At 37.3% G+C, this 27500-nt stretch overlaps 1 protein-coding gene and 1 long non-coding RNA gene across 9 annotated transcripts in view; one reads left to right on the plus strand and one right to left on the minus strand.

Moving 5' to 3' along the window:
* LOC136841821 (uncharacterized) overlaps window positions 1-13868 on the plus strand; it is a 628887-nt gene extending 615019 nt beyond the window's left edge. For 7 of the 8 annotated variants that reach the window (XM_067109179.1, XM_067109181.1, XM_067109182.1 and 4 more), the window contains one exon: window positions 4443-13868. In XM_067109179.1, coding sequence (XP_066965280.1) covers window positions 4443-4622 — 180 coding nt within the window. In that variant the 3' untranslated portion in view covers window positions 4623-13868. Of the gene's footprint in view, window positions 1-870; window positions 915-4442 lie in introns of all 8 variants that reach the window. The other variant, XM_067109183.1, reaches the window with a different exon arrangement.
* Window positions 5480-27500, minus strand: part of LOC136841823 (uncharacterized) — a 45551-nt gene continuing 23530 nt past the window's right edge. The window contains exons 2-4 of the long non-coding RNA XR_010854096.1: window positions 20151-20426; window positions 12239-12414; window positions 5480-7334 (exon numbers count right to left, since the gene is read on the minus strand). This is a non-coding gene — a long non-coding RNA (uncharacterized lncRNA). The remainder of the gene's footprint in view (window positions 7335-12238; window positions 12415-20150; window positions 20427-27500) is intronic.

The raw sequence follows: 27500 nt of genomic DNA on the forward strand, positions 1-27500 counted from the left end.
GATTAAATGAACCAGGTCACAACACGGTAATTGGGAAGGTGGGACAAGGATCACCGGGTAGGACAAAGATCAAGTGATGTTTCACAAAAAGAAGACTTGACAAGAACCAAAATACTAGTGAAATTCGTATAAAAAGATCTGTTTATTTTGAGATTAAGGGTTATCGGAGGAACCTAATGAGTTCATAATCTCAATATTGGTCAGGCCAACACGAATCCCATATGTTTACTGTATACCCTTCGACCCTCTCTGCACACCAATTTGTTGCAAGCTCTCGCTGCACAGCAAATTGAAAAGAGAAACATGAATATTTGTAGACATACAGTAGTGATGTGCCACTGATACACTTTCTGTTTTCGTAACCTAAAAGTGATATATGCCAAATCTTTCATTTCAAAATAAAGTTTTATTTGGTCAACTTACCAGATTCTCTTTCTGCACAGCTATGACAGCGAAGAAATCGACTGGTTATATGTATATAATACCATAGGTCAAGGAAGGCTTCGTCTAAAATTACCTAGTGTCCCTAATTTACTATCATTTATGTATATATATGTGCATCTAAATTTGTTTCCATAATTCTGTAATAAAGGGAAGATCAGCAAAGGGAGAGAGGAACTTCACATCACTAACATTTGTAATGGAAAGCTGATTTTGTTAAATTTTCTAAGAGGTGCTGTTCTATGTTACTAATGTCTCAAATTTGCTTCCTTGCCCGTCTAACGTAACTGAATCATGATAATCTATGAGGAACCTTTTTGTATTAACTTATCTCAATATAACATTTTTATCATACTAAAATGTTTAGAAAAAACTAATTTTAAACTGTAATTTAGTTCGGCTCAGCCTCCCTGTTCCCCCCTTTACCAGGTGCACACGATCGAGGGCGCTGTTGCGGCTTCCTCCAGCCAAGCGTGAGTCCATCCCACACCCGTCCTATACGCCCACACTCCCACATTCTGCCCACCAATCACCGCTTCACGTTCGAGCTCAAACAAAACAAATAAATAAGTCTACAATTAAAAATATTAGACGTTCCCTTGAGTCTGATTCATTCTTAAAATAGTCGGCATAAACACTTTCTGCTTACCACTTTCCCCCACCTTCTGCCCTCTAATCACCGCTTCACATTAGAGCTCAAACAATATGAAATAAATGAATTCCATAATTACGCGTATTGAGCGTTTCCTAGTCTGGTTTATTCTGTAAAGTATTCAGCACAAACACTGGTTCCACCTACGTTGGGGATAAATGTCCTTCAGTGATTATTGAAGTCAGTTGTTATCGGGATCAACGTCATGTGATGAAGAATTAAATATAGGCTGTATATAAGAAAAATTACATATCTGCATCGCGTTACGCTTATCCACGGGTATCTTGTGATAAGGAGTCGTTCCTCTTGAGGGAAAGGGACTGAAAAGAAAACTTTCCTGGTGCACGCGGATAAAATCTCTGACATTTATAGTTAATTGGAACACCAGCGATTCTATTACGAGGACTCTTGGAAGATTGCCTAATTTTTTATGAAATCGATAGAGTTGCCATTTGCCTTATTATGTTATTAAACTTATTTTTTAACTTGTTTTAAACCTTTTTACAACCAACTTTTTAACCAGTGAAAGATATATTTTTTCATTTTTTTAAGTACTTGAGACGCTGAATATATTTTCTTCATGAATAATACAAGGGAAAATTTTCCGTAATTTTTAAGTACACTATGAAATCTGAAGTGTGAAAACGGTAGTGATTGTGTGAAGATTGAAACTATGTAGTAGCAGCTGGCAACATTTAAATTGATTACCTAAAGCACTAAGGAGCGTGGTGATTATTTCATTCGACTGGAAAACCTAACAGAAAGCAATGGTACCACGTACAAGTCGAGATGAAAGGCACAACAGCGTACAATTTCAACTCTTTCATAGTCGCGTCTTTCATGTAACGCTTCTTCGATGATTTACGCGGAAACTTGTAGCAAAAAAAAAAAAAAAAAAAAAAGTCGCCTTTACGGATTCCCAGACTCAGATGATCACTGCGGACTTTGTCTGCCACTTCATAACCATCTTTTCCCCGACTCATAAACGAAGGCTTTATAATTTCTGTGGTTTGTCATTTTCGTAAGAGCTGAATGAATTTCAGAGTTTAATACCTGATTGGGCCTCAAGACAACGCTCAGGAATCTGCCCCTGGTTGCAGTACATAAACAAAATTAGTTGATCCCAAAGACCTCTACAAGCACCCAGGCAGAGAGGGAAGGGTTTTGTAAAGTGTTCTTTTAATGATATAATATTAGCTCGATTAATTCCCAGATCACTCGATTCCTTGATGCGGAAAGCAAGAGTAATTTTCGGTCTACATTATTATTCAAGCATTTGTTTCAAAATTTGATAGATGGCATTTTGTTCAATCACCTACAATTTCATGTGCAATGAGTCACTTCCTTCACAGATTCATAATTATATGGCCTTCTTAATAATCATCATTTGGCCCCTTCGTCTCGTTCCCAACCTTTCTCTCTCTTTTCTCTGGTATAGCACTTAAACTGTCTTATGTGCGCGCGCACCAACTTCTTCCTACCCAAAGTCTAAACTATTCTTTAGACCCTGTTCTAGCCGTTTCAGGTGTTTGTTAAAGCAGCCCGAGTCTTGATTCAAATGTCCATCTTATGTGATTCTCTTTCCCTCTTACTCGATGCTAATTGAATGACATTAAAAGCTCGAATTTGTCTCTCTCTCTCTCGCTCTCTCTTTTAATCATCACCAATGGCTTTATCTCATGATGCTGCTACAGTCTTCCAGTCACGTTTATATAACAGCACAATTAGAAGGATTGCGTAGTTCAAGTCTTTTAAAATAACACTGCCTTCTATGTGTCATGCTGACCACTCTTTTGGAGCCGACTTCCGGGAAATAAATATGAGAAAGAAAAATGAACGACCTTCTTGATGATAATGCTAGTGCATGTATCCTGCTTTTCATCGGCACTTTTAAGGGCACCTGCTCACGAATCAGTTTTTTTACCACAAAATAAAAATCAGAGGCTTGTGCTTACATTTGGGACACTGCCATGTGCTGGTTGAATTCCACATGACCCACTACTATAATACAACAGCTGTTCATAAACCATCATTTTGTACAGTAAAACTCTTGGCTTAAAAATTCATTGGTAGCCAGATATCAAAACTGGTCAGTGAACAGGTTCCTCAAGACAGAAATGTTCTTGCATTAATGTTTCATTTAAAAGTGTGGTATTCGGTTAGCAACACGCAATGCTTTGCGTTAGATTTGTGCTTAAGAATGTTGCTTGCAATTAAATAAATGTCTTGTAGGCGTAAGTTAATAATCCTAAATTTCTCAGCTAGTGACTTTGATAAGAATTTTATTATATCTATGAGCTCAAGTGTACTAGAGTATCTGAATTGTTTTGTTATCGAAGTTCAATCAGAGCTCCTTCAGCACTCATTTCGAATAAAAAAATAGTTTAAAAGTGCATCAACTTATTGTGGGTGTTCTAGCATTGCAAATATATTAAAGCATACTAAAAAAAAATTTTCAAATTCAGTAAGCTCTCAAAAATTCTACGCAAGACTAGTGCTGTTAAGAGTTGCTACTCGCGTTTTAAGAGATTACATTTTGAATTTCATGAGAATCGCATCTTCATCATCAAGAAAACTTTTCCTAATTACTGCACGCATCTAAGAAAATTTTGAAAGTACCTGTAAATTCGTGCGTTTTTCTGTAACCATTTGACTTCAATTGGGTAATGAGGTGATACTTCACGAACGAGAAAGAGATATTCGAAAATGGCCTTAAGTTCTCAGTAAAAATCATCCTGGGAATCCTCCCTTGAGATCCAAACATACTTGCTAATCTTGTATAATAATACGGTTTTTTTTACAGAAAACTTAAGAGCATATTTTATACACACAAGATATAGCAATACTTCATAAAATATTTAGGGAACATTATATTATTTAGATTATGTGGATCAATGCACCCTTCCAGAACAGGGCAAAATCAAGAAGGGAGATGCCTTGTATGAAATTATCTCAGTCAAGGCAAATAGTTTTAACCTTTTTGCTGCTTTTTGATGAATGTGTTGTACACTGAAGGTTTGCATTTCCCCTTTCGACTCCATTCCTGTAGAATTTTATCTTCCCATAAACTGCATTTCTTCCCTTCAACTGCAGTCCCGCAGGTTCGTCCCATCCTTCCTATATGACCTTCCTAAAATCTTCTCTTGACACTGAAAGTATATACTTGCATTTTTACCTTCTTTGCTACCTAATTCGTCTGCTCTTTCAGGTCATACATCTTTTCTTCTAGATCTGACGTGCCTCTGTTTCGTCTTCTCATCCTATCCAATGTATGAAGTAACGAAGTGATCTGAAACCTTGAATTTTTAACGACTAGCTGTACTGTTTACATTACTTACGGTATTTTCAGGTGCATACAGTAGAAGGCGCAGTGGCTGCTAGTGGCCTCGAGAGAACGACGAGTGAGACTCGAACTCAGCCCAACGTGGAACTCAGACCCGTCAATGAAAAAGAACTGAGTCTGGAGGGCTTTGTCAAGAGTCCTTCTGAGAGCGATGCCCTCATCCAATCAGCCAACAGGAGGCAGTGAAGCACAGAACACACACTCAAGAAGAAAAAATGGCCACAAATTTAAATGAAAAGGGTCACAAAGAAACCTGATAAAATAGCCACAGTGGAAATATGAAAAACGGGGCTTTAGCTCTTCAGCTTCCTATGGAAGTTGATATCTTTTTTTTATCAGTGATAAGGAGGTCCAGCAGGGGGATGGGGTGAGGGTTTATGTAACGTAAGCAAACGTGAACAAGGTGATTTACGTTATGTTTTGAGTGAAGAGGTATTTGGGTAAACAGCTGATATCATGTGAGTAGCAACTCAAAAGTTTAAATTTTGCATTCCTTCAAATTCCAATTTTTATTATCAAATGTGAAAATGTTATGTAGCAGTTACAAGTCTTTCTCCTGAATACATAAAGCACTGCAGCTTCGAAATTTCTGCTACATGCAGTGCGTTTCTAAATACAAAAAGTTTCAAGAAGTAAGACGTCATTATGCTTTGTAATTTTATATAATTGACGTAACGAATTACATACAACGCATTGGGAATGTGTATAATATTAGCTTAAGTTCAGAAGGGATGAAAATTTTTTGTACAGTGATACATAAACATGTTCAGTCATTATGGCAAATATACGATTCCGAATTACTTTACTGAAACGTACAATGCAGAATATTTGATTCTTTAAGGAGTACTGTAGTTACTTTACTGCACTCGAGACGACCTACTTTGTTTGGTGGTAATGGTTACTACATCAGTATTCCACATCACTTTCGAGCATTTTTTCAAGCCTTCTGACTGAATGTGTCTAGGTAGGGAATTACATGATGTAATTTCCCTTTTTGGGTTTAGCCGTAGGTTGCTGTAAGTGAAAATTTAATGGAAAAGCTCTTTCAAATTACATAACAGCAAATTTATTCATTCATCGCTATAAAAATCAAATCCAAAAGTGTGTACATTAAATTATAAGGTACAGTAAATATCTTGTGAATACATATATGTACAGGCAAAACGTTTTCTGTAACTTGGAAATTTCCGAGAAAAGTTAATTCACTAGATTTGGTTAAGTAATTCACTAGATTTTGTTGTTTTCTTTTTCTTTTCCACCGATCAAGGTTTTTCAACAACCCATTTGCAAGAAAATTTTGAGACTGATTATGTACATAAAAAGGATTTTTTGGGGTTGAATTTTTCCTTTCAGTAAAGGATTTTTTGAGGTTGAATTTTTCCTTTCTGTAAAGGATTTTTTGAGGTTGAATTTTTCCTTTCTGTAAAGGATTTTTTGAGGTTGAATTTTTCCTTTCAGCATGTCAAAAGGCTCTTCTTAAGTCACAGTCAGACCTTTTAAGATGTATATATAGTACATTAGACGTTACATAACATCACTGACAGAAGTCTACACCGTATGCCAACAGATGTTCATGACAAGTGTTTCAAACCTGTAGTTGCAGTTTCAGTAAGATATCAACAGAATCTGTGAGATACAACCACAGTACCGTTTTATACAATGACAGTATATTTTAATGTAATTGCTTGATGACTCCCCTAGGGTTATTTAGAGAAATTTACCACCTGGCCTTTAGTTTTCCCTAGCCAAGATATTTTTGAAGGAATTTCGTCACCGTTACTAAAAATGGCCAGGAATGGTAGCTGTTAATATTTCACTGTGCTTCCAAGACAAGGGGTACATAGACTATGGTTGAACTGAAAGCAACCTCAATGTTGAAAAATTATCATTTTTGGAAAAACTTTGTTTTTTCAAAGAGCAATAACTGCTTTCGCAATGTATCACAAAATTGGCACTCGATAACCTTTACAGTCTTGCACTTTTCCTTTAGTATAACTTAACAGATTCAACATACTTCCTTGAAATTATTATAAATAGATCCATGTAACAGCTCTAACATTCATCAACTTAAATATATAGCAAACAACATCGACGCCAACAAGCAAGCAGCCTTACGAGAAACCCGGTGGTTTTCCCGGTCTAGAAATGTAAATATTCCAGCTTTTTCTTATTTGATACTGTGGAATTTGTAGAAGAAATATGAATTTTTACAAGTGCACACTCGTTAATCAAATAACTTTACTAATGGTTTTACAGACCTACGGTTTCTCCTATTTTTATAAAAGCTAACCAGATTTTATTAACACCTCCGATAGCGAAGACCTTTGCTTGTGATTTTTATTAGTAACATTGTTTAACAATATCTGCAATGATGGTGTGAGTTTGTGAAAAAAATTTCACGTGCAGTTGACTTCTACTCATAAAACACTAAAGTCTAATGCCAGACTAAAGTGATGCAGGGTTCCTTGCCATTGCAGTATAGTAGCTCCTACACTTAACGTTTTGTGGGTCTGGCCTTCTCGTAAGTGACAAAGACCCATTAGCACAGCCTACAAATAAACAAGATATTCTACAGTCAACAGCAATTCCATAGTTCTCATTCAATTTGAGATTTATCCATAAAAAGCATTAAATTTGAGAAGGTGGCTAAGCAAGAAAAAATCACAGTAATTAATAAATGGCTGAGTCTGGTAAGTTGAGAATTTGCTACTACCTGTGAAATGGCAAGGGAAACTATTTAACACAATATCTGTCAAAAACTTTTCTTCCTTGGTGAAGATTATCAACATGCTCTTGTAGGGGTAATGAATCCCTTTTTGCTTCAAGTTACTGTTGCCGTTTTACGCCTGATAATAACAACGAAATACTTCATTCTTCCACCTATTCTTTCTTGGATTGCTGTAAAAAGGGAAAATAGGAAAATACTGTACAGCTATTCAACTTTTCCCAATGTAATTAAGGGGAGGCAAGATCATAACATGTTAGTTTATAATTTCAGTACCCTGACCTGTTGCCTGGTAAATTTGAACTGTCAAAACATTTTTAAGAGTTCAAATGCACCTTACAAAATACAAACTTGAGATTTACTGGAGCCCAGAGAATTACCAGGTAAATAACATTTTCTGCAAGTGTACGGTAAAATTCTGAACTTAAATGAATCACAAAATTTACGCTACAAAGGCAAGCACTGGCCATTTTCAGTTATTCAGTGCTACCTCTAAGAATATGAATGACACATTACCTGCTTTAATTTTATAAATATAGTGATTAAATTTCAGAGAGTAAAGATTTAAAATTATCTCAATGTTATGGTCTATCATATGACGTGGTGAATTTATTGACGGCTGTAAAAGAGGACGATGAAACATCAGACCAGAAACGTGACCATGAAAGAGGGAATTTTCTCGATAAATTGACTATCACAAAAGAGGAGTGTTTTATATTTGAGAGAATGAGAATAGAGAGAAGAGCGTTAAATCTCTTACAAGATGCTCATGTGAGCCACACTAGATAATGGCTTATCAAAAGTAGTACAAAATGGAAAAACTTTTCTACTCGCCATTAAGCAAAGACTTGGAGAAAAAGTGTGAAGTTGTAACGAAAAATGGTTTCACATCGCTGTCTTATAACTTGAATGCATACTGTCCAGTTTGTGGAAAGTTGCTATTTATATCATTGTACATTTGGATGCATGTGAAGCAATGTTGTATGTGAATTTGGAGACATACGCAAGTATATATATACTCTTAAATGCTATATTGTGCTATATAATATTGTAATGGTTTTATATTAAGCTCAGACAGATGCCATACCTACTGAAGTGGAGCCAACTGCCCAGGGTATTTTTCAAGTTGTAAGAATGGTGTTCGACTTTCTACCTTTCTAAGATGCATTTTACAAATGAATCATTCAAGAGAACGTTGCTTATGTCTTAGCTTAAGATGAAACACTCTCAATGGCATGACAAATGCTGTAAACATGGTACATGTCCCCGTCTTGCATGGCTGGTAATGTTTATAAAATTGGGAAGATATTGAGCATGCTACCTCCAAATTTATCCTCTTTCATATTATAAAAATGTTAAAAACGTGTAAACTGTCTAAGAATAATGTGTGCCAATCATTACATTGTATATTCACAAACTGTTCGCTTGAATATGTCACCAGTGCTGTTCCTTCCTGTGGTGTGCATAGGGTTAACTGTCCAGAAACATCATGCCTGTCATGTTTTAAGAAAGGATTCTTGTATAGCCCCAAGAATTACAAGAAGTGCAAAGAGGTTGAAAATGTTGGGGGGAAAATTATTAAAGGCTGACTTTGCAGATATAACAATTATTGGTAATCCATATGAATTTATCTGTTTCTCAAAAAACGTTAGGATTTAAGGGAACTAATGCCTACATGTTCATTACTGTCTCTGACATATTCTAAGAGCAAACTAGGCTGGCTGAGGAGGATAATGAAAGTTAAATTTAATGTAATTTTAGCATATTATCAATGAGTCTGTACTCATTATTATTAGGCATGCCCATACTTTTGATTTTTAGTGTTCACTATAGATTATTTACTATTTTCATAAAGGACGTACTTGACTAACACCGATATCTAATAAATGCATGTTTTTTTTTTACATATATGTGCAGTAAGAAAATTTCTACTTACAGTCGGATCTAAATTGACATATTCCTGTTTTAAAATTAATCGTGAAATATAGAATCTCAATTCTGACAGGAAACTGATGAATGTCAGATGTGGGGCCATGCAGGCTACTCTGGATGAAGTTGTAATAATTTGACAAGTCAGTCATTTGCATTGTCACAGGGTTCTCTCTGAAGGGCATATAGATTCTTAGGACAGTTTACGTAGGAAATGGTACCGAATATGTGTGTAACCAGGTTAACAAAAGATCTTGATTGCTGATATTGTTGCATATTTATATACTGTACACTGTTTAATATATAAATATTATATATATATCAGAGTCTGCCGTGCAGGTTCTCATAGAATGTTTATCTGATTTAAAATGATATTTTTGTATGCACTTTGCATTCACACAAATGGAAAAAGGAACATTATCGCCATTTATCAATTAAATCCTGCAGGAAATCCATTCTTTGCACCTTGTAGCAGTTTGCTAGTTAAATTAAGGATTAATCAAGGAATAAATTAGTTCTAAGAGGTTACCTTGCTGCAAAGTCTTATTAGTGTTTTCATTGATAAAATGAAAATTTCATTATTCCAAGTAAGTAAGCATGATGCTATTGTGGGAACAAAAGCACTTCGGGGGCTTATTCAGTCTTTTAATTTCTGTGAAAGCATTGTTAGGCTACCCTTTTTTTTTTAATGTGGCTATTTAACCTGTTTTCTGTCAAACCTAATGGGGCCCAGGGTTGTCAGATTTTCTGTCACTCATCATAGGGCTCGGTTAATTAACCCTTTTTTTCTATGAGAGGATTACTTGGGTAGCCATCTCATTTTCTTTATGAAAGCGCTACGAGGTTATCAAACCTATTTCTTATCCATTTTGGGGCCTATCAATACTTTCTTTTTATCTGCAAAAGTATTAGGGGCTAAATAATCGTTTTTATATGGAACATTTACAAGACCATCCTATTTCTTTTTCTATGGAAATGTTTCTTCTGTGAAAGTATTTTGGGGGGCTGTATTATTTTTTTCATAAAAGCATCATTAGGCTTTCTAATCTTTTTCTGTGAAAGCATGGGGGATATCCAACCTTTTTCTATGAAAGCACTGTGGGGCTATCTAATCTTTTTTCTGTGAAAAAAATTTCCTTGTACTCTCCTAAATACTTGAATCCTGAAGCTTATTCTATGTAAGAATGGAGCATCTCTAGATTCAGGCGCTATTTTTTTTATCATTTACTTCTAAGTTCCTTCCCTGGCAAAACTGCTGCTTTTTCTGTAGGTCCAGTTGTGTAGGGCAGCTTTTGCATCACCAAATGCAGTTTGTAATACAGCGGAATTGATGGTCGGGTCGACGTGGTTAATTTCTTTTATCCCCTCTCTAATGTTAATCCTAGTCTTTAGGGAAAATGGCGAGAAGATACTTTGGCGGGCCAAATTGTATCGCCTTCCCTACTTCTATATTCTTCGCACGTCTCCGTCTTTATAGCTCTTCACTATGAGAGTATTATTTAAGTATTCCACAGATATAAAGGGCAATGCATTTGCATTCCTGAGGTTTTTATATTGCTCCAATATTTTTACGTTTATCCAAGATTTTACATCGTATGCTATTGTCGAATCATACAGAGGGGATAACGAACAAACCCAACTTGATCAGTAAGTTACAGGTTCTGCCATAAGTTCCCTAACTTCTTTTTACATGAACTGGAACAAATCGATTTGAGGTACACAAAAAAGGCTTGCCAAAGAAACTTCAAAACAGAACCTGATAATAGTAGAAGCTTGATTGGGAAAAAATACATTCGAAAATTCAATAATGGTTGAATTCCAGTTATCAAATGCCAAAACTGGGTGTTTCTGGAAAATAACGACTATACAAAGATGTTTACCTCTTCGTATAAAGGTTGTGAAAGTTGACTGATTAGGAATTACCTTGCATTACAACTACACAATTCAATGATGATGTCATATGGACGAAAATAATAGAACTGCGTATCGGGAAAAGAAATACATCACCACCACCTCCAATACTGCATGATGCAAAAATTAAAAAATAGATATTTTGTGCCTTCTGATTATGTGATTTTGGAATACGTCGTTAGACTATTACTGATATTCTTTCACACCACAACGACCTCTCAAGTTTGTACGTATTTAGTCATATACGCTTATATGATATCCCTTGTCTGTGTCGACCTGCCATGACCATTTATTCCCTGTATTCAAAGATCCATGTCTTTGCTTGAGTATTATAGATGTCAAATTTAATCAAAAAGCTCATAAACCGTGGCCATAAGTAAGAGTACAGAGTGTGAGTAATTTTTATATGTACATATGTATATGTAGCAATATGCATATGTATGTGTGCTTACACTCATGGCGTGACTGCAGTGACTGTTAACAAAGATCTAAATGCTTTCTTCACATTATATGACCCATTTTTATCCTGAAATCGTAATATAAAGAAAGCTACTATATTGTCAATAAATTAGTATATCGGAAAGGATGAGAAAAATGATAAATTAAGTCAACCCACTCTTAAAGGAATTCATCATTGGTAAAAAAAAAATAAAAAAAAAAATACGCGCCGCCTATTGCTTCCTCGCCTTATTGTAGTAAATGATCACATTGATCAACATTAATGAATGTGTGACTTTTTAGTGTCTTTGTGACCACTGAAATACGCTTATGATCACAACTGTGTGCTGATCATTATAAACTCCCTCTTTATATCCATCCCTGTCTACAATGATGTACTGTTTCTCTCGTCACCATTATTATTCTTCCTCCTCCTCCTCCTCCTCTTCTTCCAATAATCTTATACTACTAGAACCTAAGACGACTTTTTAAGGTACCTAGAGGATTTTCTCCTTCTTCTTCAATATCCAAATGCAATCTCTCGGCTTCTTTAAACGGATACCTTGTGATTGAAAACCAGTTTTCATAGCAATCATTGACGTTATACATCTACAACCCGCATGTTAATATTTATAGTCGTTCACCTCCACAAGTCTTACTAAAAATTTTTACATAATACGAAATGTAAAAGTAATCCACTCTTTATTCAGCTTATAATGAAATGTCTTGTGAAAGTTCAAGAGATATAACTAAATGTTTCATAAAACCGTTAGACATTTAAACTTTTCAAATATCTTACCTCCTAGAGAAAGTGGTGAAGAACCCCTTATACAGGTCTGTTTTGAGGGGATTACAGTCAAACCATTTTCAAATATTCTGGACAATTTGCTAGTTTTTGCCAGTCCCAAATTTCCTACTGTACAACCTTCACTTTCATAAATTTTCAAGGATGACCAGTGGTTACTGCTCAGGTAGCTGTAAGTAAAAAATAAAAAAAAATGCTCTAAAATCCTTTCATTTTCATTCAATTGTGTACTTTCCTAAATAAACTCATCATAAAAGAATGAAGAGGTTAATTTTTTTAAATAATACTTGATAGAAATCAAGACATTCCTCATCGGCTATGAACTGACGGCTTTCCACTGCAAGGATCTGTTCTGTATCTATGTATTAATTTCCATACTCTATGTTCCTGTGGTTCTGCACCACGATTTCTGATGATATGATTTACCTTTGATTCCCATATAGTGCTGTGGCTTCTTCGGTATATAAAATACAATTTTAGCTACTTAATATACGAGATATCTTTTTAATATTGGGATAGTATAACCATGGTAAATATGCTATATCTAATTACACATTTTTTACTATTTTTATAAGTAGTTTGTACCATCTACTCAGACAGACCAATTGTGTGTCAATCAAGTGTCTTGAACTTTGCTAGACTTTGTTCCCTGAATAAGCTATTCTGTATCTTATTGCCAATCATAACAAACTTATGATAAAAAGAGGATTCGTTTTCCAGTTAAAGAGGGGTAGTTCTTTTTAATGTGTAAACTTATTTAAAAGCCTGTGATCTTTTCTAAACAATTTAGGATGGTAAGTTAATTGCTAAAGTAATCTTATAGCTCTGTATCTACATTTTATAATTTCACTCAAAATCACTTAAATGTACAGCTTGATAGAAGCTTACTGCCATTTCGTTTTATAATGGCTGGGTACAGTGGTCAGATGACTTCCCCCAAGCGACTGTAATTGTTAAAGCAAAATAAAGTTAATTACTTTAGTGACGAATGAAGATTCGCTCAGTTTGAAAAATGGGGTTACTTATTATTCATCAAAGTGCATGGATATATATTATGTAATAAGCCCAGTAAATTAAAACCTATACAAAACAATAAGGTACCAATGAAGACAGTACAACGAAAATAAGTTCAACATAGTGTTGTCGTGGTGGTAACAGCATTAGTTAGTAAGAATTATAAACCAATTGATTTACATCATATTAGAGCATAATAATATTACATACTTTTTAATATTCGAAATGTAGCTGCAGCTAATATTATGTTCCCAACCACTTCTGTTAGTCTATGCCCAATCTTGAACCCATTTGACTCCAGATATTGGTCTGTCCGAGTAGACGTCTATTGTAAAAATTTATACACGGTGAAATCTTTAAATAATATTTAAAACACATTACTGCTTCCCTCGTCACTTTTTATACTGCCAATTTTGCCACTTTATTACAGCAACCCCGAACCTCGTCATTTTGACATTTCAGTACACTTGTAGTGCTCGTTGTTGACAGGAGAACAATGTGTGCTTTATTGACTGTACAAATCCCATGGATGTGCACAAAAATGTCTGATTTTTTGTGTACTCCCGTGTTTCTCAGAGAATAATAAATCGGGTCTCAGAGACCTCTGTAATTCCTTGGTTTTATTCCATTCCTTCCTCTAAGTTATGAATTTGCTTAGTTATCCCCGATTCTGAATTTACAAGTTCAGGACTCAAACGAAGGGCACTCTTGAAGAAAAAAATGTGCACTGAATATAAAAAAATTAATAAAAGTTACCTACGATCACTAAAGTCCACCAATGCACAATTACTAAATAAGTAAACCATAGCATGAGGTTCGTCGGCGCTACATTGCAAGTTACTACAAAACAAAGAATGCCAGCAAGAATTACACTCTCCTATAAATCACGAATACAGACCATTTAAAAGCATTATGACAAGAGTAGGTGGGAAATGGCTATCAGGTTACTGACAATGATGCACATATGAACATCCAAGTTAAGCGTTGGCAACAGATAGTATATCAGCGTCTTATTGTAAGGAAACTTGCCAAAGACGTAAAGATTTTCTTTAAAAAATATGATGAACAGGGAAAGGCACATGAGCAACTCAAAGCTCGTCTAAACAATATTTATACAGTAAACAATTTACAGAGAGATGGAGGCTGCCAATTTCACCATGCCAGGGTGGTGGTGGTGGCTGTCCATAGGATATGGTTATGGTATGGATGTTTGCCCTTGACCTCTGAATGACATTTTACGACTTATTTTATCGGGGTTTGTATGTGTGTAAAATTGTGGGCGTCATTAAGCATATGGACGCGCCAAGCAAACTTAATAGCCTCCTTAGTCCCAGTACCCGGATTACAAATCTTAAATGCCAGTAATCCAAACATTTTTCATTTGCTTATTCAACTATTGGATAGCAGAGCTCATTAAAATGAAAAAAAAAAACACGGTCTAAAAAAGGAAAATGAAACTCTTTATTTTAATTAGCAGCAAGAAATTCTGGCTATACAGAGGCAGCCACACCATTCCTTGGCTTGCTAAAAGCTGTCCGCTCCAGGTGACTAATCATTAGAATGTGACTTTAAAAAGTTCAACTTCCCCCTCCCCTCCCCTTCTTCCTCAAAGCCTACCCCTCCCCACGACACACACACACACAAACTTTCGTCTAAATGATAGGGCAGAGCGAGAAGCGTTTCTAAACGGATGAACCTACGCACCAGTGAGAAAAATATGAGCAGATTGTCAGTCCATTTGACTGCCTTTGAATTTGATCCCTTACGGATGAAGTTCCCTCTCTCTGATCCATAGTTATTCATGTGTTTTTGCATCAAGAAATTTTCGTTATGAACCCTATTTGAACATAAAACTATTCCCGACAAGCGAATAAATATTCAGTTCTTAAGATTCAATAAATATCCTTATTACTTTCGTATTTCAAAAACTAATATGCTTTCCTCACCCTAACAAGTATTCCCTTGCAATCAGGGATGTACTGCAGTAGTAATATTATAATATTCAGTTCAATGAATGCCCTAAAGACTGGCAAATTAACCGACTTCTAACATGAATAGATATCATAAGCATATCACCAAATTTTGTGGCTTCGATAGGTATGGCTTCCCTAGTAACATGGCTCCAAGAGTTACATTTTGAAACCTGAAATTCATCATATTAATTGTTTATTAATTTCAGTCACAGCACAGGGAGTTCTACGGTATATATTTTTATATATATATTCTGGGTTCCTCGAATTCGTATATCATAAACATACTGAATCTAAGAGAGAACTTTCTAATACCATGCACACTTCAAACGAGTCAACGCTGCAAATAGACTCCTAATTGTCTCAATTCTGCCTACAACGTATTGGAGTTTGGCAGGATGGTTAAAGTAACCTTTAGTCGAACGAGATCCCTAATCTTGAACGCAGTTAGTTTTCCTAATAGTGCAGTGGTATAGCCTTGTCCCTATTATCCTAAAATCTAAGTGTGATTTTAAATCTCACTTGGGAAAGGAAATTTCCTTCTTTCCGATTCAAAGCTTTCAGTAAAAAGAGTTGCCAAAAAAGTAAAAAAAAAAAAAAAAAAAAACTCAGGCATTGTCTTCATTATTTATCTTGGTCTACAACTTCTAAGGTTATATTATACTTAGTAATGCAACTTTGGGGTCTCTCCAAGTTTCACATTTATATCCTTGTACTTCAGCTCATTTATTTTCTGGATCCAGCTAACCAAACTTTTCTTACTGTCTCAAGAGCTGAATGGCTGAAAGTGGCCTGGCATTTGGCTTTATTGCCTAAATTTCATGATTCATTCATTTGCTCATTCACTGTAGCCATTACAATACATACATCTTACTTGTTCGTCCAAGAAATGGACATGAAAATTTGTCTTGAGTGACACGGGGCGGTTAAAGCTAGTTTCCTGTTTTAGAGGACCAAATTGATACCAGAACTCATCATGCGTAACAGATGATCAAATGCGTTCTTCATCACATCGTCCCTGTTTTGGCGAACTGGTGTAACCCATTTTCTTGAAGTTTTTGAGTTTCCCAGCCAAAGTGACTCAGCTTTTGATACTCTGCAACATTTCAAAACTTCAGCTGTCTTTGTTGTCATATTTTCACACCAAATGTTCTCAAAAGATGAACTAATAAGCAGCTCTGAATGATATAAAAATCTTTGACGCCCATTTTCTCAGAACGGGAAAAATGGCCTATGCCAGTTCGCCAAACTAGGGACGACATGATCCACCGAAATCAATATACACTAGAATAGAGACGAAGTGGGCTTCTTCTACCAATCTGGCAGACTTGAATGAAATGGGATTCATGGCATATGCCACCATTTCACTGAAAACTAGAGATACTTTCTATGCACCTATGCTCGGCACTTATCTATAGATCATCTAAAATATCTTACATCATTAAACAACAAGAGCATTCCTGAATCTCGCAAGATAAGCGAAACTGGAAAATTTTCCGCAGCAGTGTTTCAAAGTTTTCTTCGAATGGAAACATTACAATGGAAAGACAGCTTTTCTGTTTTCTGACACTCCGACATTTCGTAGAAGTGACTTAAATATTAAAAATAATATGAACAGCATCGGTGAATCCCCGTGAAATTTGAAAGACATTTATTTTTCAGTAGTCGATGGCTTTATCGACCAGACAAGTGATGACAAGTGTGCCTCATGAATTAGTTATTCTATTTCAATACACAAAACACAAAAATCTGACAGGTATGACAGAGAAATATTAAATGTCAGAACAACTTTGGACAAAAATTTTCATCAGGACAGCTGCCTATATGTTAAAAAAAAACATAAAGATTATCAGTAATTCTTGTTACTAGTTAAATGGGAAATTAAATGTCAGATATACATACAAATATTCAATTACAACTGGACAAAATGACAAAAGATTTTTCACAGTAAAAACCTAAAGTGGAAAGTGGTCCGTTTTCCTAATGGTATAATACTTTATACAGGATAGGATGGTGGCAAAAATTACTAAGAAAATGTTTAAAATTTTTCTAATAACTGTCTAAGGAATATGAAGTAATAGAAGGCATTGAGAATGAAAAAACAAACGGGTTACACCAAGGATTAAATGTCATACCAGGATTAACTGTGTGCAAGTAGGGTGTAGGTTATGTCAGTGTCGCTAACTGGTTGTGATTTTACTGAAAAACCAGTATGTACGACCAGCAATCGGCATAATTTGTGAAAGAAAATCAAATTATAGGGAGAACCAAATAGCATGATAAATATCATAGGTTATCACAGATGTGGTTTGTTCAAAAATTAGGGAAAAGACAAAGATATAAAAGGATAAAAGAATGAACGAAAAGGACAGACAGCCGATGCTCTACAGATTTTTATCTTGCTAAAAAAATTGCAAGGCTTAGGGTAATGAAAATAGAGGCACCGTCAAAGAAAGGTTAATAAATGGGCTAGGTTCCTTTGACAGAATTACCCCAGCACTAACTGAGCTAAACTGGCTCCCAGTTTAAAGATGCGGAAGAATATAATATAAAATACTATTTACAGTCTTTAAAGCACTAAATGATAATGAACAACATATCTGAGAAACTACTTTTAACTTCAGGTTTAGACCTGAAATGAATATTGTAATCAGACATGCAAGAAATGAATATTGAAGCATATAGGCTATTTGAACCTAGAACAAATTGTAAGTCAGGCGAGAGAGCATTTGTACACTGTGCACCAAGACTATACAACAAAATACCACCTGAAGTGAAGAGCATACAAGAAGAAATCATATTTAAAAAGGAACTAAAGACTTTCCTATTCTGCAAGAGCTAAGATACTGACGAGAAAACACTAAAAGACAATTATAAAATATAAGAAGCACCTTATTTTGAAAACGTACATGGGCCCGCCAGAGAGGGAATTATCCCTGTGGAGGGCTATACATAAAACCAAAAAAAAAACCGAAACAAAGTGAAACAGAAGTGCTTTATGAATAGGTGTGTCTTGCATTTACTGTGACAGTATGACACATGGAGAATTAATGTCAAAGTGTATAAACAATTTACCGGGCTTACTGAGTAACTGTACATAAAATATGAAATTCGTAATCTATGTAAAAGTCAATAAGGCTTAATGCATTCATTTTAATTCTCCGTATGACTATCACGATTATGCTAAACATAAAAGAAGCACCCTATACCATGAACTATTCGAATTATCACAAAAACCAGTCTGGACCGCACTGAGAGAGGAGAAGCAGCAAGAGATAACGAGGAGCACAGGTATTCTTAAAACTTATCAGAACCTCTCCTGGGGCTTTGTTGCAACAAGTATCACATGCTTGTGAGTGAAACGTGTCACATATCACACGGGAAAGGGAGGGTAACTGCCGACGCTCTACTTTTATCTTGCTTACCTCAAAAGCCCTCAAAAAATCCTAAATTTAGCGCAACTCGAGCAAATTCCACATATGCACTGTTTTTCTGACGTCCATACAAAAATTCATACAGACTCGTTCTGGAATAGACTGGCGCATAACTTATAGAGTTAATGTACATTTTTTAATCGACATACTGTATTTTTTACAGAATGACATTTTAGGACTTTACTTATTAACCTAAAACCATAATTCCCCAAAATATGAAAATTGGTAGATACAAAGAAAATATTCAGACCATCTTCATATACAAAAATCTACTATTCCTAGAGGACAGACGCTTATAAAAACCAACCTTCACAAGACTACTGAAAATGCCAACGTAACCGACAAGCGTGGAAGAATAGTCACGTAACAGACCTAATGAACTTTTCCAGAAAAATGAACCCTCAGACCAAAATCTCTAAAAATACTTTTTCATGTGAATGAAAGCATCAAACATCTTCCCCGAGTTTCAGAGCGAAGCTGCAATGAATGAAGAGAGCGGCACACCCCTCACGCTGACCATTCAGGCGACTCCATTTGGGACTGGCCCCCAGGTCACACCCTCAGAAACGCCCCCTCCCGGCCTCTCCTCCAACAACACTGCCAAATGCCTCCTGGAGTGTCGCTTGCCTCAAGAATTTGTGATAATGAATTATCTCCCGAGACAAAGACAAACAAGTTTTTCGATCATGCTCTGCTGATTGTGCCGTCACCTGATCACAAACGCGTAAAAACAGTTAGTTCACGAGGCTACCACCGAGCACACACGACAGCAGGTGGCTTAGGTCAATGCTATAAACATTGCCTCCGCAGATACTGGTAAGGTCTGTGCTTTTCGAGATACAAAACAGATAGGGGGACTGATAATGATACTCATCCCTTCCTTTAATGAAAGGGCGAAGAAGTAAAATCACAGAACTCTTCAAAATCCATTCTTAATTCACGAGCGTGTCACGCGGTTCACCATCGGTGTTTGCATTACATTACGAAATCTTATCATTTTTTAATATTATTTTTGTCTGAATCTATCTTACCTTCTTGAACTTTTGCCCTCAACTTCAGAATAGCTGCAACAGTAAAACCTGTTGCTAGTGATACCTTTAAAACAACCAAATGCTACATTTTAGAGTCCAATTTCTGTTCATTAGTATCGCGAGGCAAAGAACTTTGGAAGAAACCATTCTGCATCATTTCCTTTGCATCCATTGCAAATGATTCTTCCCATGTGCTTCAGTAAGTGTAGAACTAATCCCAAATCTGAGTTATTCTTAGATCTTCATATCAAAAGCTCACGCCATGTCCGGTGTTCATTCTAGATCCAATCAGGAGAAATGACGGCCCAAGTCACATATATTCGGATGTTAGTTATTGCTTATATGCAAAAAAAATGTCAGTCCATCAAGATTCTATGCATTGTTAGCTGTACATTTTAATTATCTGGTTAATGGAATACACAAATAAAACAAATAAAAATTACAGAAGTCAGAATACCTCGGCTGGTGACGAAAAGCTCTGAAGGTGGAAGGAAGAATGAATGCATGTGTGACATTTAAGTCACACGGATGGATCTCGGAGACGCTGGATAGACTTCAGCCTCCTAGAAAGACTGCATAACTTGATACTGAAGATCTACATGATGTCTGTTGCGAGAGGCAATCAGTCATACCGTGGGCCGACAGTAGAGTGAGAGTAACCGAGCGTCCCAAAGCACAAATACGGTAGATGTAGCTATGACATCACCCGAAAGTGCTGCCGTTCACGTGATTTCTGGGATAAAGAGATTTAGATTATCTTAAGATTGTGTAGTTAATGCTGCTTACGTAATGGGGAGAATCATATCCATGAGATTTCATGGGCTATTATTAACAACGACAGCCAGAGTCATGGTCCGTGGCGTCGTGAACATGATAGATCTAGATATTTTTGGAGGTTATAAATAAATCTCTCCAATTCCATTTTGTCAATTTGGCAGTAGTAGGAGTTTAGTATTTTAGATGTTTCACTTAACAGCGACAGAATACCTTGCCATATCTGAAAAAAAATTTAAATATGCTGATCAATTTATCAAAGACCCTTATCTTCCTAACAGCTTTTAAATATTGTTTGCCTGTCCTACAATCGTCCTTGTTTATTTTTGGGGACTTTATTTAGTCCACTGGCTGGGCCTAATTTATTTGTCTGCTCCAGTTTACAACTTGACTGAATACCTTGTTCTCGTATGTTGAGTCTGTCTTGGCATAAATAAAATAAGTCTTAACTTTCTTCTGAGATGTATCTAAGCTTCCACCTATTTTTAGATCTCAGGGAACTTCCTAAATGGTTTGGCTGCCGAGTATTTAAAATTCGTCATGAGCCAATGACAGCTAAGCGACCCAACGACCTAACAAGTAATCAGTGGCGCTGTAATTTCCATTAATCTTGTAACCTAATCAGTTGCAACTTAGCCAAATGATCTAAATCATTAGGAAACTTTTTACTTTATGAGAGTAAAAACTTCTTCCTAGTAAAAATCTACTAACGTGTACCAAAATACTTTGATATTTTTTTTCAAAATTCTTCCGCCTTACTTCTCCTCACCTCCTATTCCTCCTCCGGATCTAATTATTTTTATTACGTTCTCCTATTCAATTCCTTTCTCCTCTCTATCTTCCTGTTCCTTCATCTATTTCAACATCTACCTCCAACTCTCATTCTCTTCTATCTAACAGTCCCCTTCCGTTTCCTTCTCTACTTACTATTTTTCAGCATCTTCTTTTCCATATAAGCTTTCTCTATACCTTATTTCTATTCCGCCTCCTCTTTCTCCTATTTCTCATCACTTCTTCCCCTTTTTATCTTTTTAATTTAATTTCCAAAGGGAAAATAATTAAAATTAAAGAGGAAAAAAGGAAAAAATAAGAAAGCCTTAACAAAAACAGGAAAACGAAAGCAGAAAGAACAAAACGGAACATAGGGATGTAGCAACCACACCACCTCTGGAAGGTGCCATCAACCAATGCCTCCAGCAGTAAAAGGCTAGGTGTACAAGCAAGACTGTGAACTCGTCAAGAGTCAAAGGTTGCTGTACTTCTCTGGCGCATTTCCTTTGCCCTTTACAGAATATGATAGGGGGAATTCCTAAGAAGTGACAAACGCTTCCAAGGTAAATGTCTAATGGCCGAGAAACCTCGTGAAGTTGCTGCTAGGGATGGCCCTCGGTAGCATTCACGGTGAGAATTAATCGACGCCTACACGTCTCTTGGGGTGCCACAGGAATTGGGAGATTGATTGAAGACTGGTAGGGTAGATTGAGAAAATTATAAAGGACCTTAGTCGAGTAACAAAAGGAGTTTAAAGGTGTCCTACAGACAAAGAGTATGCCTTCATTGTCAAAAGGCAATGATTGAAATTTTCGAAGAATCCTTTGGGAAAAAAGTACAAGGAAAGGGCGTTGATCGTCATCTGAAGGAAGCTAAAGCAGATATGGGCGTTATTATCTGATTTTTAGTTTTCTGCGGTATGCAACCAGCCATATCTCGTATGACTTACACCTACTCTCTTGGTTGCTTGTATAACAGATGCCGTTAAAGATTCCAAATAATGATATGTGTGTAGACTTTGAAGTCATATTTTTCTTTTTTTCTTTTTGACAAGCCATTCACCTCCACCGAAGGCATTAAGACTAGATGCCCTGGAAAATGTGGAAGCAAGCACACCTAGATGCAGTTTCAAGAAAAATCCCTGTAACATACAAGGATCGAGATATAATTTCATGAGAAAACCTAGAAGCAAGTGAGGATCTGTCTACAGTTTCATGCGAAATTTTAAAATGAAGTGACACCCTACGTACAATTTCAAGAGAAAATCTCAAAACCACAGAGGGTCTAGGCTGTATCCTATAGGGAAGGGGTTGGCACCCATCAGTGCCTCATGGATGTACTATGTGCCATAAATGGCAGAAGCTCCATAGTGGCCTTTCTCGACCTAGAAAGGCCTATGAGTTGGCAAATGCAGCAACCATCCTCTCCTCCCTAGTCCACAAGAGGATCAAAGGCAACCTACTTGCATGGACAAAAGTCTATATGCAAGGCAGAGAAGCCAGGGTAGTGTTCCAAGGCAGAACGTCATAGTACTACCCACTTGAAAATGGCATTCCACAGGGAAGTATACTAAGCCCCTTCCTGTTCAATGTCCTAATGGAGAACCTAGCCTGCTTAGAACTACCGCAGGGAGTACAGGTCTTTATATAGCCGAAGACGTTTGCATCATCAGCACAAGCCCTCGAAAAAAGTTTATACCTTACTTTTACCAGACCACTGAGCTGATTAACAGGTCTTAGGGCTGGCGAAGGATTAGAATTATTTTACGTGGCTAAGAACCAATTGGTTACTTAGAAATGGGACCTACAGCTTATTGTGGAATCCGAACCACATTATAGCGAGAAATGAATTTCTATCACCAGAAATAAATTCCTCTAACTCTTCATCAGCCAGCCCAGGAATTGAACTGCCCATCAGTGACAGTCTGAAGCTCAATTGACTCGGCCAACAAAGGGCTACAAGCCCTCGAAGACCACTACATAAGATACAAGAGGCCTTGCAACAAATAGAGGACAAATGCACACAACTGGGACTAAAAATCAACATAAGACAAAAGCTATGGCAATAAAGCATGGTCAAAATCCACCTCACCTTCTGCTGAGGAGAGACACCATAGACTGGGTGGACAGCTACACATACCTGGGAGTCTGCATTGTAAACACTTTATCTCCAGAGAAAAGATACAGCTCCTCCAGGCCATAACAAGAATTGGACTTAATGCTCTTAAGAAGATCACAACTCTGCAAGAAGGAGCCATGTACCATCTCCTCAGAAAGTTCTCCATGCAAACCGTCACAGCACAAGTAGAATATGCAGCACCACTCCTGACAAGTCACAGGAAGGATCAGCAGCAGAGGCTGGAGGTCATCCAGAACAATCCCATGAGACTAATGCTGGGGGCCCAATGTGGACGAGAATATGTCTCCTGAGGGCAGAGAGGCAGCTACAATCTCTCACCCACTGTACAAAACTATCAGAAGCAACAGAGATGGACCACTGAAGGATAAAATGCATCCATGCATAACCCTGCATGAGGAGCTAAATCCTCCTAAAACATACGCTGGCAGTGTACTCCAGACCCTGACACAACTGGATATGAAAGAAGCAGTGAAACACATGACAAAGGATGTCCCACCTTAAGGATACCGAGAACCAGCTCTCTGGGTCGAAGACCCAGCCTGGTATAATTATACAATACTACTGGCAAGCAAAGCACTGTGCACAGCATCACAGATGAGGACTGCGACAGAAGAAGCAATCATGAGGTCAACAGCTGATAACACATATTACACAGATGGATCAGTTGATCCACAAGCACTGGCAACAGCAGTGGCAGTGATCACCCAACACTTCAAAGGAAGCTGGAGGCTATCCAACAATACTTCCATACTACAAGACGAACTAATTGCAATTTTCAGAGCCTTAAAAGATTCCATCTAGAAAGGGCAAACAGCAGTAAACACCGACTCCAAAGGATCAATCCTCGCATTCAAACCAACAAAGCCCAAAGAAAATGTGACACTGATATCAGCAATCAAATCAGTGCCCAAGTCACATCAAGCTACTGGCAGGAGGGTTGTCCTCAACTGGATACCTAGTCATGTGGGCACCCAGGGAAAATGAAGAGGTCGACACCCTAGCCAAAAGTACTCTCATCTGCAGTTCAGTGAGCATAAGATGAAACCATCAATCATGCAACTAAAAGATATGGCAAACAGATATGCTAGACTTCGAGAAGAAAGTGAAGTGCGACTATACTATCTGCAAAACTCAAGAATGGCCAAGTGGTACGTGGACGTCACAAATTTCAAGTCTCACGACATCACAATGCAAACCACCAGACAAAACTGTAATCACACAAGGTAAAGGCTACGATACTTATGCAGCTGGAAACTGATTGGGAATGAGGACAGGCCATGCCAGTACTGAGGCCGAGTGGTAAATCAGACCCTCACACACGACCTACTGGACTGTCCTGAGACACAGTTTCTCAGTTTGAATCTGACCAAAAATAAGCAGACACAGGTGCAGATCACCAGACATGTCTTAGGTAACATAGGGACACATGGGAATCTCCCAGGTAAACGAATACTCTCCCAGGTAAAATGGTAAGTGGGACAGTAAGGCCACCCCTATTAATTTATATATATATATATATATATATATATATATATATATATATATATATACATATATTTATGTATGTATGCATATATGTGTATATGCATATATATATATATATATATTTTTAACCCATATATATATATATATATATATATATATATATATATATATATATATATATATATATATATATATATATATATATATATATATATATATATATATATATATATATATATATATATATATATATATATATATATATATATATATATACTATATGCTACCTTTTCCTCAAACACAAGCTCTCTTCCTTTTCCTTCTCAGCCCTCTCCCATTAGGCTGGGAATCACTGCTATAAAACTTTCTTTCCTATTGATGAGTATCTTAAGGTTCAGAGGGGTTACAATCCTGCCTGTCACCCTCTTTCATTTTCACCAACTAACTGCCAAAAGCATTGTTGTTTTTTTTTTGTTTTTTTTTCACAGATCGATCCAGTTATGGGCAGCTCAGGAGCAAGAGCCCACACCAGCACAAGGCTGGCTTAATCTTAAACAACAACAAATCATGAACACCAGTCTACTTCCACCCTTTGCCATGACTATGCTCAGTAGAACCTGAGGGAAACGTGGCCTAACACTTGCAGCCGATTTAACAACTAGGCCTATACAGACCCCTGGAACACGATGCAGCAGCATTAGCTGGTGACCAGTCAAAATCCTTCATAATTTGGGTTAACCATGTGCTGTTTCTTTGCAGCTGTGATGACTAGTCTTGTGATCGGGCTTCCTTGATGATTCTCTTGTCTCCCTGAACTAGATCCTCCACCATCTGCTTCTCCATCTCCTTCCAAAAGTGATGAAATAAGATACAAAGTGCACAGATCATTACAACAGATGGGTTACAGAATTCTGACTGGCTGTCTGTTGGTGCTGTTGAGTGACGTTCCAGGGGATGTTGCAATCTCCTTCGCCCAGTTGGTGAGGTTGGCTGGAGGATGGGTGTTAGGGAGGGGGGGGGCTCCCTTTTGCTGGATGCTGCCGGGGGGAGCAGCAGTCAACACCCATCCTGCAGTCAACCCCATCGAATGGGCCGAGAAGATCGCAACGCCTCTGGAACACGATGCTGCAGCAGCATCAACTGGTGACCAGTACAAATCCTTCACAATTTTGGCTAATCATGTGCTGTTTCTTTGCAGCTGTGATGACAAGTCTTGTGATCGGGCTTTTTATCGGGCTTCCTCGGCGATTCTCTCATCTGCCTGAACTACATCCTCCACCATCTGCTTCTCCATCTCCTTCCAAAAGTGATGAAATAAGATACAAAGTACAAAGTACACAGGTCCTTTGAACCCTTGCTGTGCCTACACAGCATAGGCAGTTCATATCGGCATTTTCACTCAGTTTTTCTTTCATTCTCTCTGGGCGATCTCACTTCACTTCAAGAAAAAAAAAGTTGATTAAAGGGATTCTCCATACATTTTACTGTTTTATTTCCACACAAATACCCCTATTCATTTTCAGACTTTTTGTGGTAGATCTTGCTGCCTTCCTTGCTCCACTTACCTCAACTCTTCTTTCGTTCTTTCTGCATTAGACATTTCTTACAAATACTGGTATACACACAAACACACGCACACACATATACATACATACATGCATGCATACATACATACATACATACATACATACATACATACATATATATATATTAATATAGAAATCATCAACACACAATCACGTGTGGAACAGAAATAAATTTCTGACTCACGTCGGGATCGAACCCAGGTCTCTCAGGTGGAAAGCAAGGGCGTTATCCACTGGGCCATACAAGTCTAAAAAGTTGGAACCTGAGAGCAACTGCACCCAAGGAATTACCTGGGCAAGCTAACTGCTTGCATACCAGCGAGTTTTCCCCAACTTCCCGACTCAGCAATGACCCAATAGACAACATTTCATTCGAATTATCCCTTCTGAGTGAATCACCAACACACAATCACGTGTGGAACATAAATAAATTTCTGACTCACGTCGGGATCGAACCCAGGTCTCTCAGGTGGAAAGCAAGGGCGTTATCCACTGGGCCATACAAGTCTAAAAGAAGTTGGAACCTGAAAGCAACTGCACCCAAGGAATTACCTGGGCAAGCTAACTGCTTGCATACCAGCGAGTTTTCCCCAACTTCCCGACTCAGCAATGACCCAATAGACAACATTTCATTCGAATTATCCCTTCTGAGTGAATAAGATAGAAATCATCAACACAATCACGTTTGGAACAGAAATAAATTTCTGACTCACGTCGGGATCGAACCCAGGTCTCTCAGGTGGAAAGCAAGGGCGTTATCCACTGGGCCATACAAGTCTAAAGAAGTTGGAACCTGAGAGCAACTGCACCCAAGGAATTACCTGGGCAAGCTAACTGCTTGCATACCAGCGAGTTTTCCCAACTTCCTGACTCAGCAATGACCCAATAGACAACATTTCATTGAATTATCCCTTCTGAGTGAATAAGATAGAAATCATCAACACACAATCACGTGTGGAACATAAATAAATTTCTGAATCACGTCGGGATCGAACCCAGGTCTCTCAGGTGGAAAGCAAGGGCGTTATCCACTGGGCCATACAAGTCTAAAG

Source organism: Macrobrachium rosenbergii, chromosome 9 (assembly GCF_040412425.1).
Source record: "Macrobrachium rosenbergii isolate ZJJX-2024 chromosome 9, ASM4041242v1, whole genome shotgun sequence".
Taxonomy (NCBI): Eukaryota; Metazoa; Arthropoda; class Malacostraca; order Decapoda; family Palaemonidae; genus Macrobrachium; species Macrobrachium rosenbergii.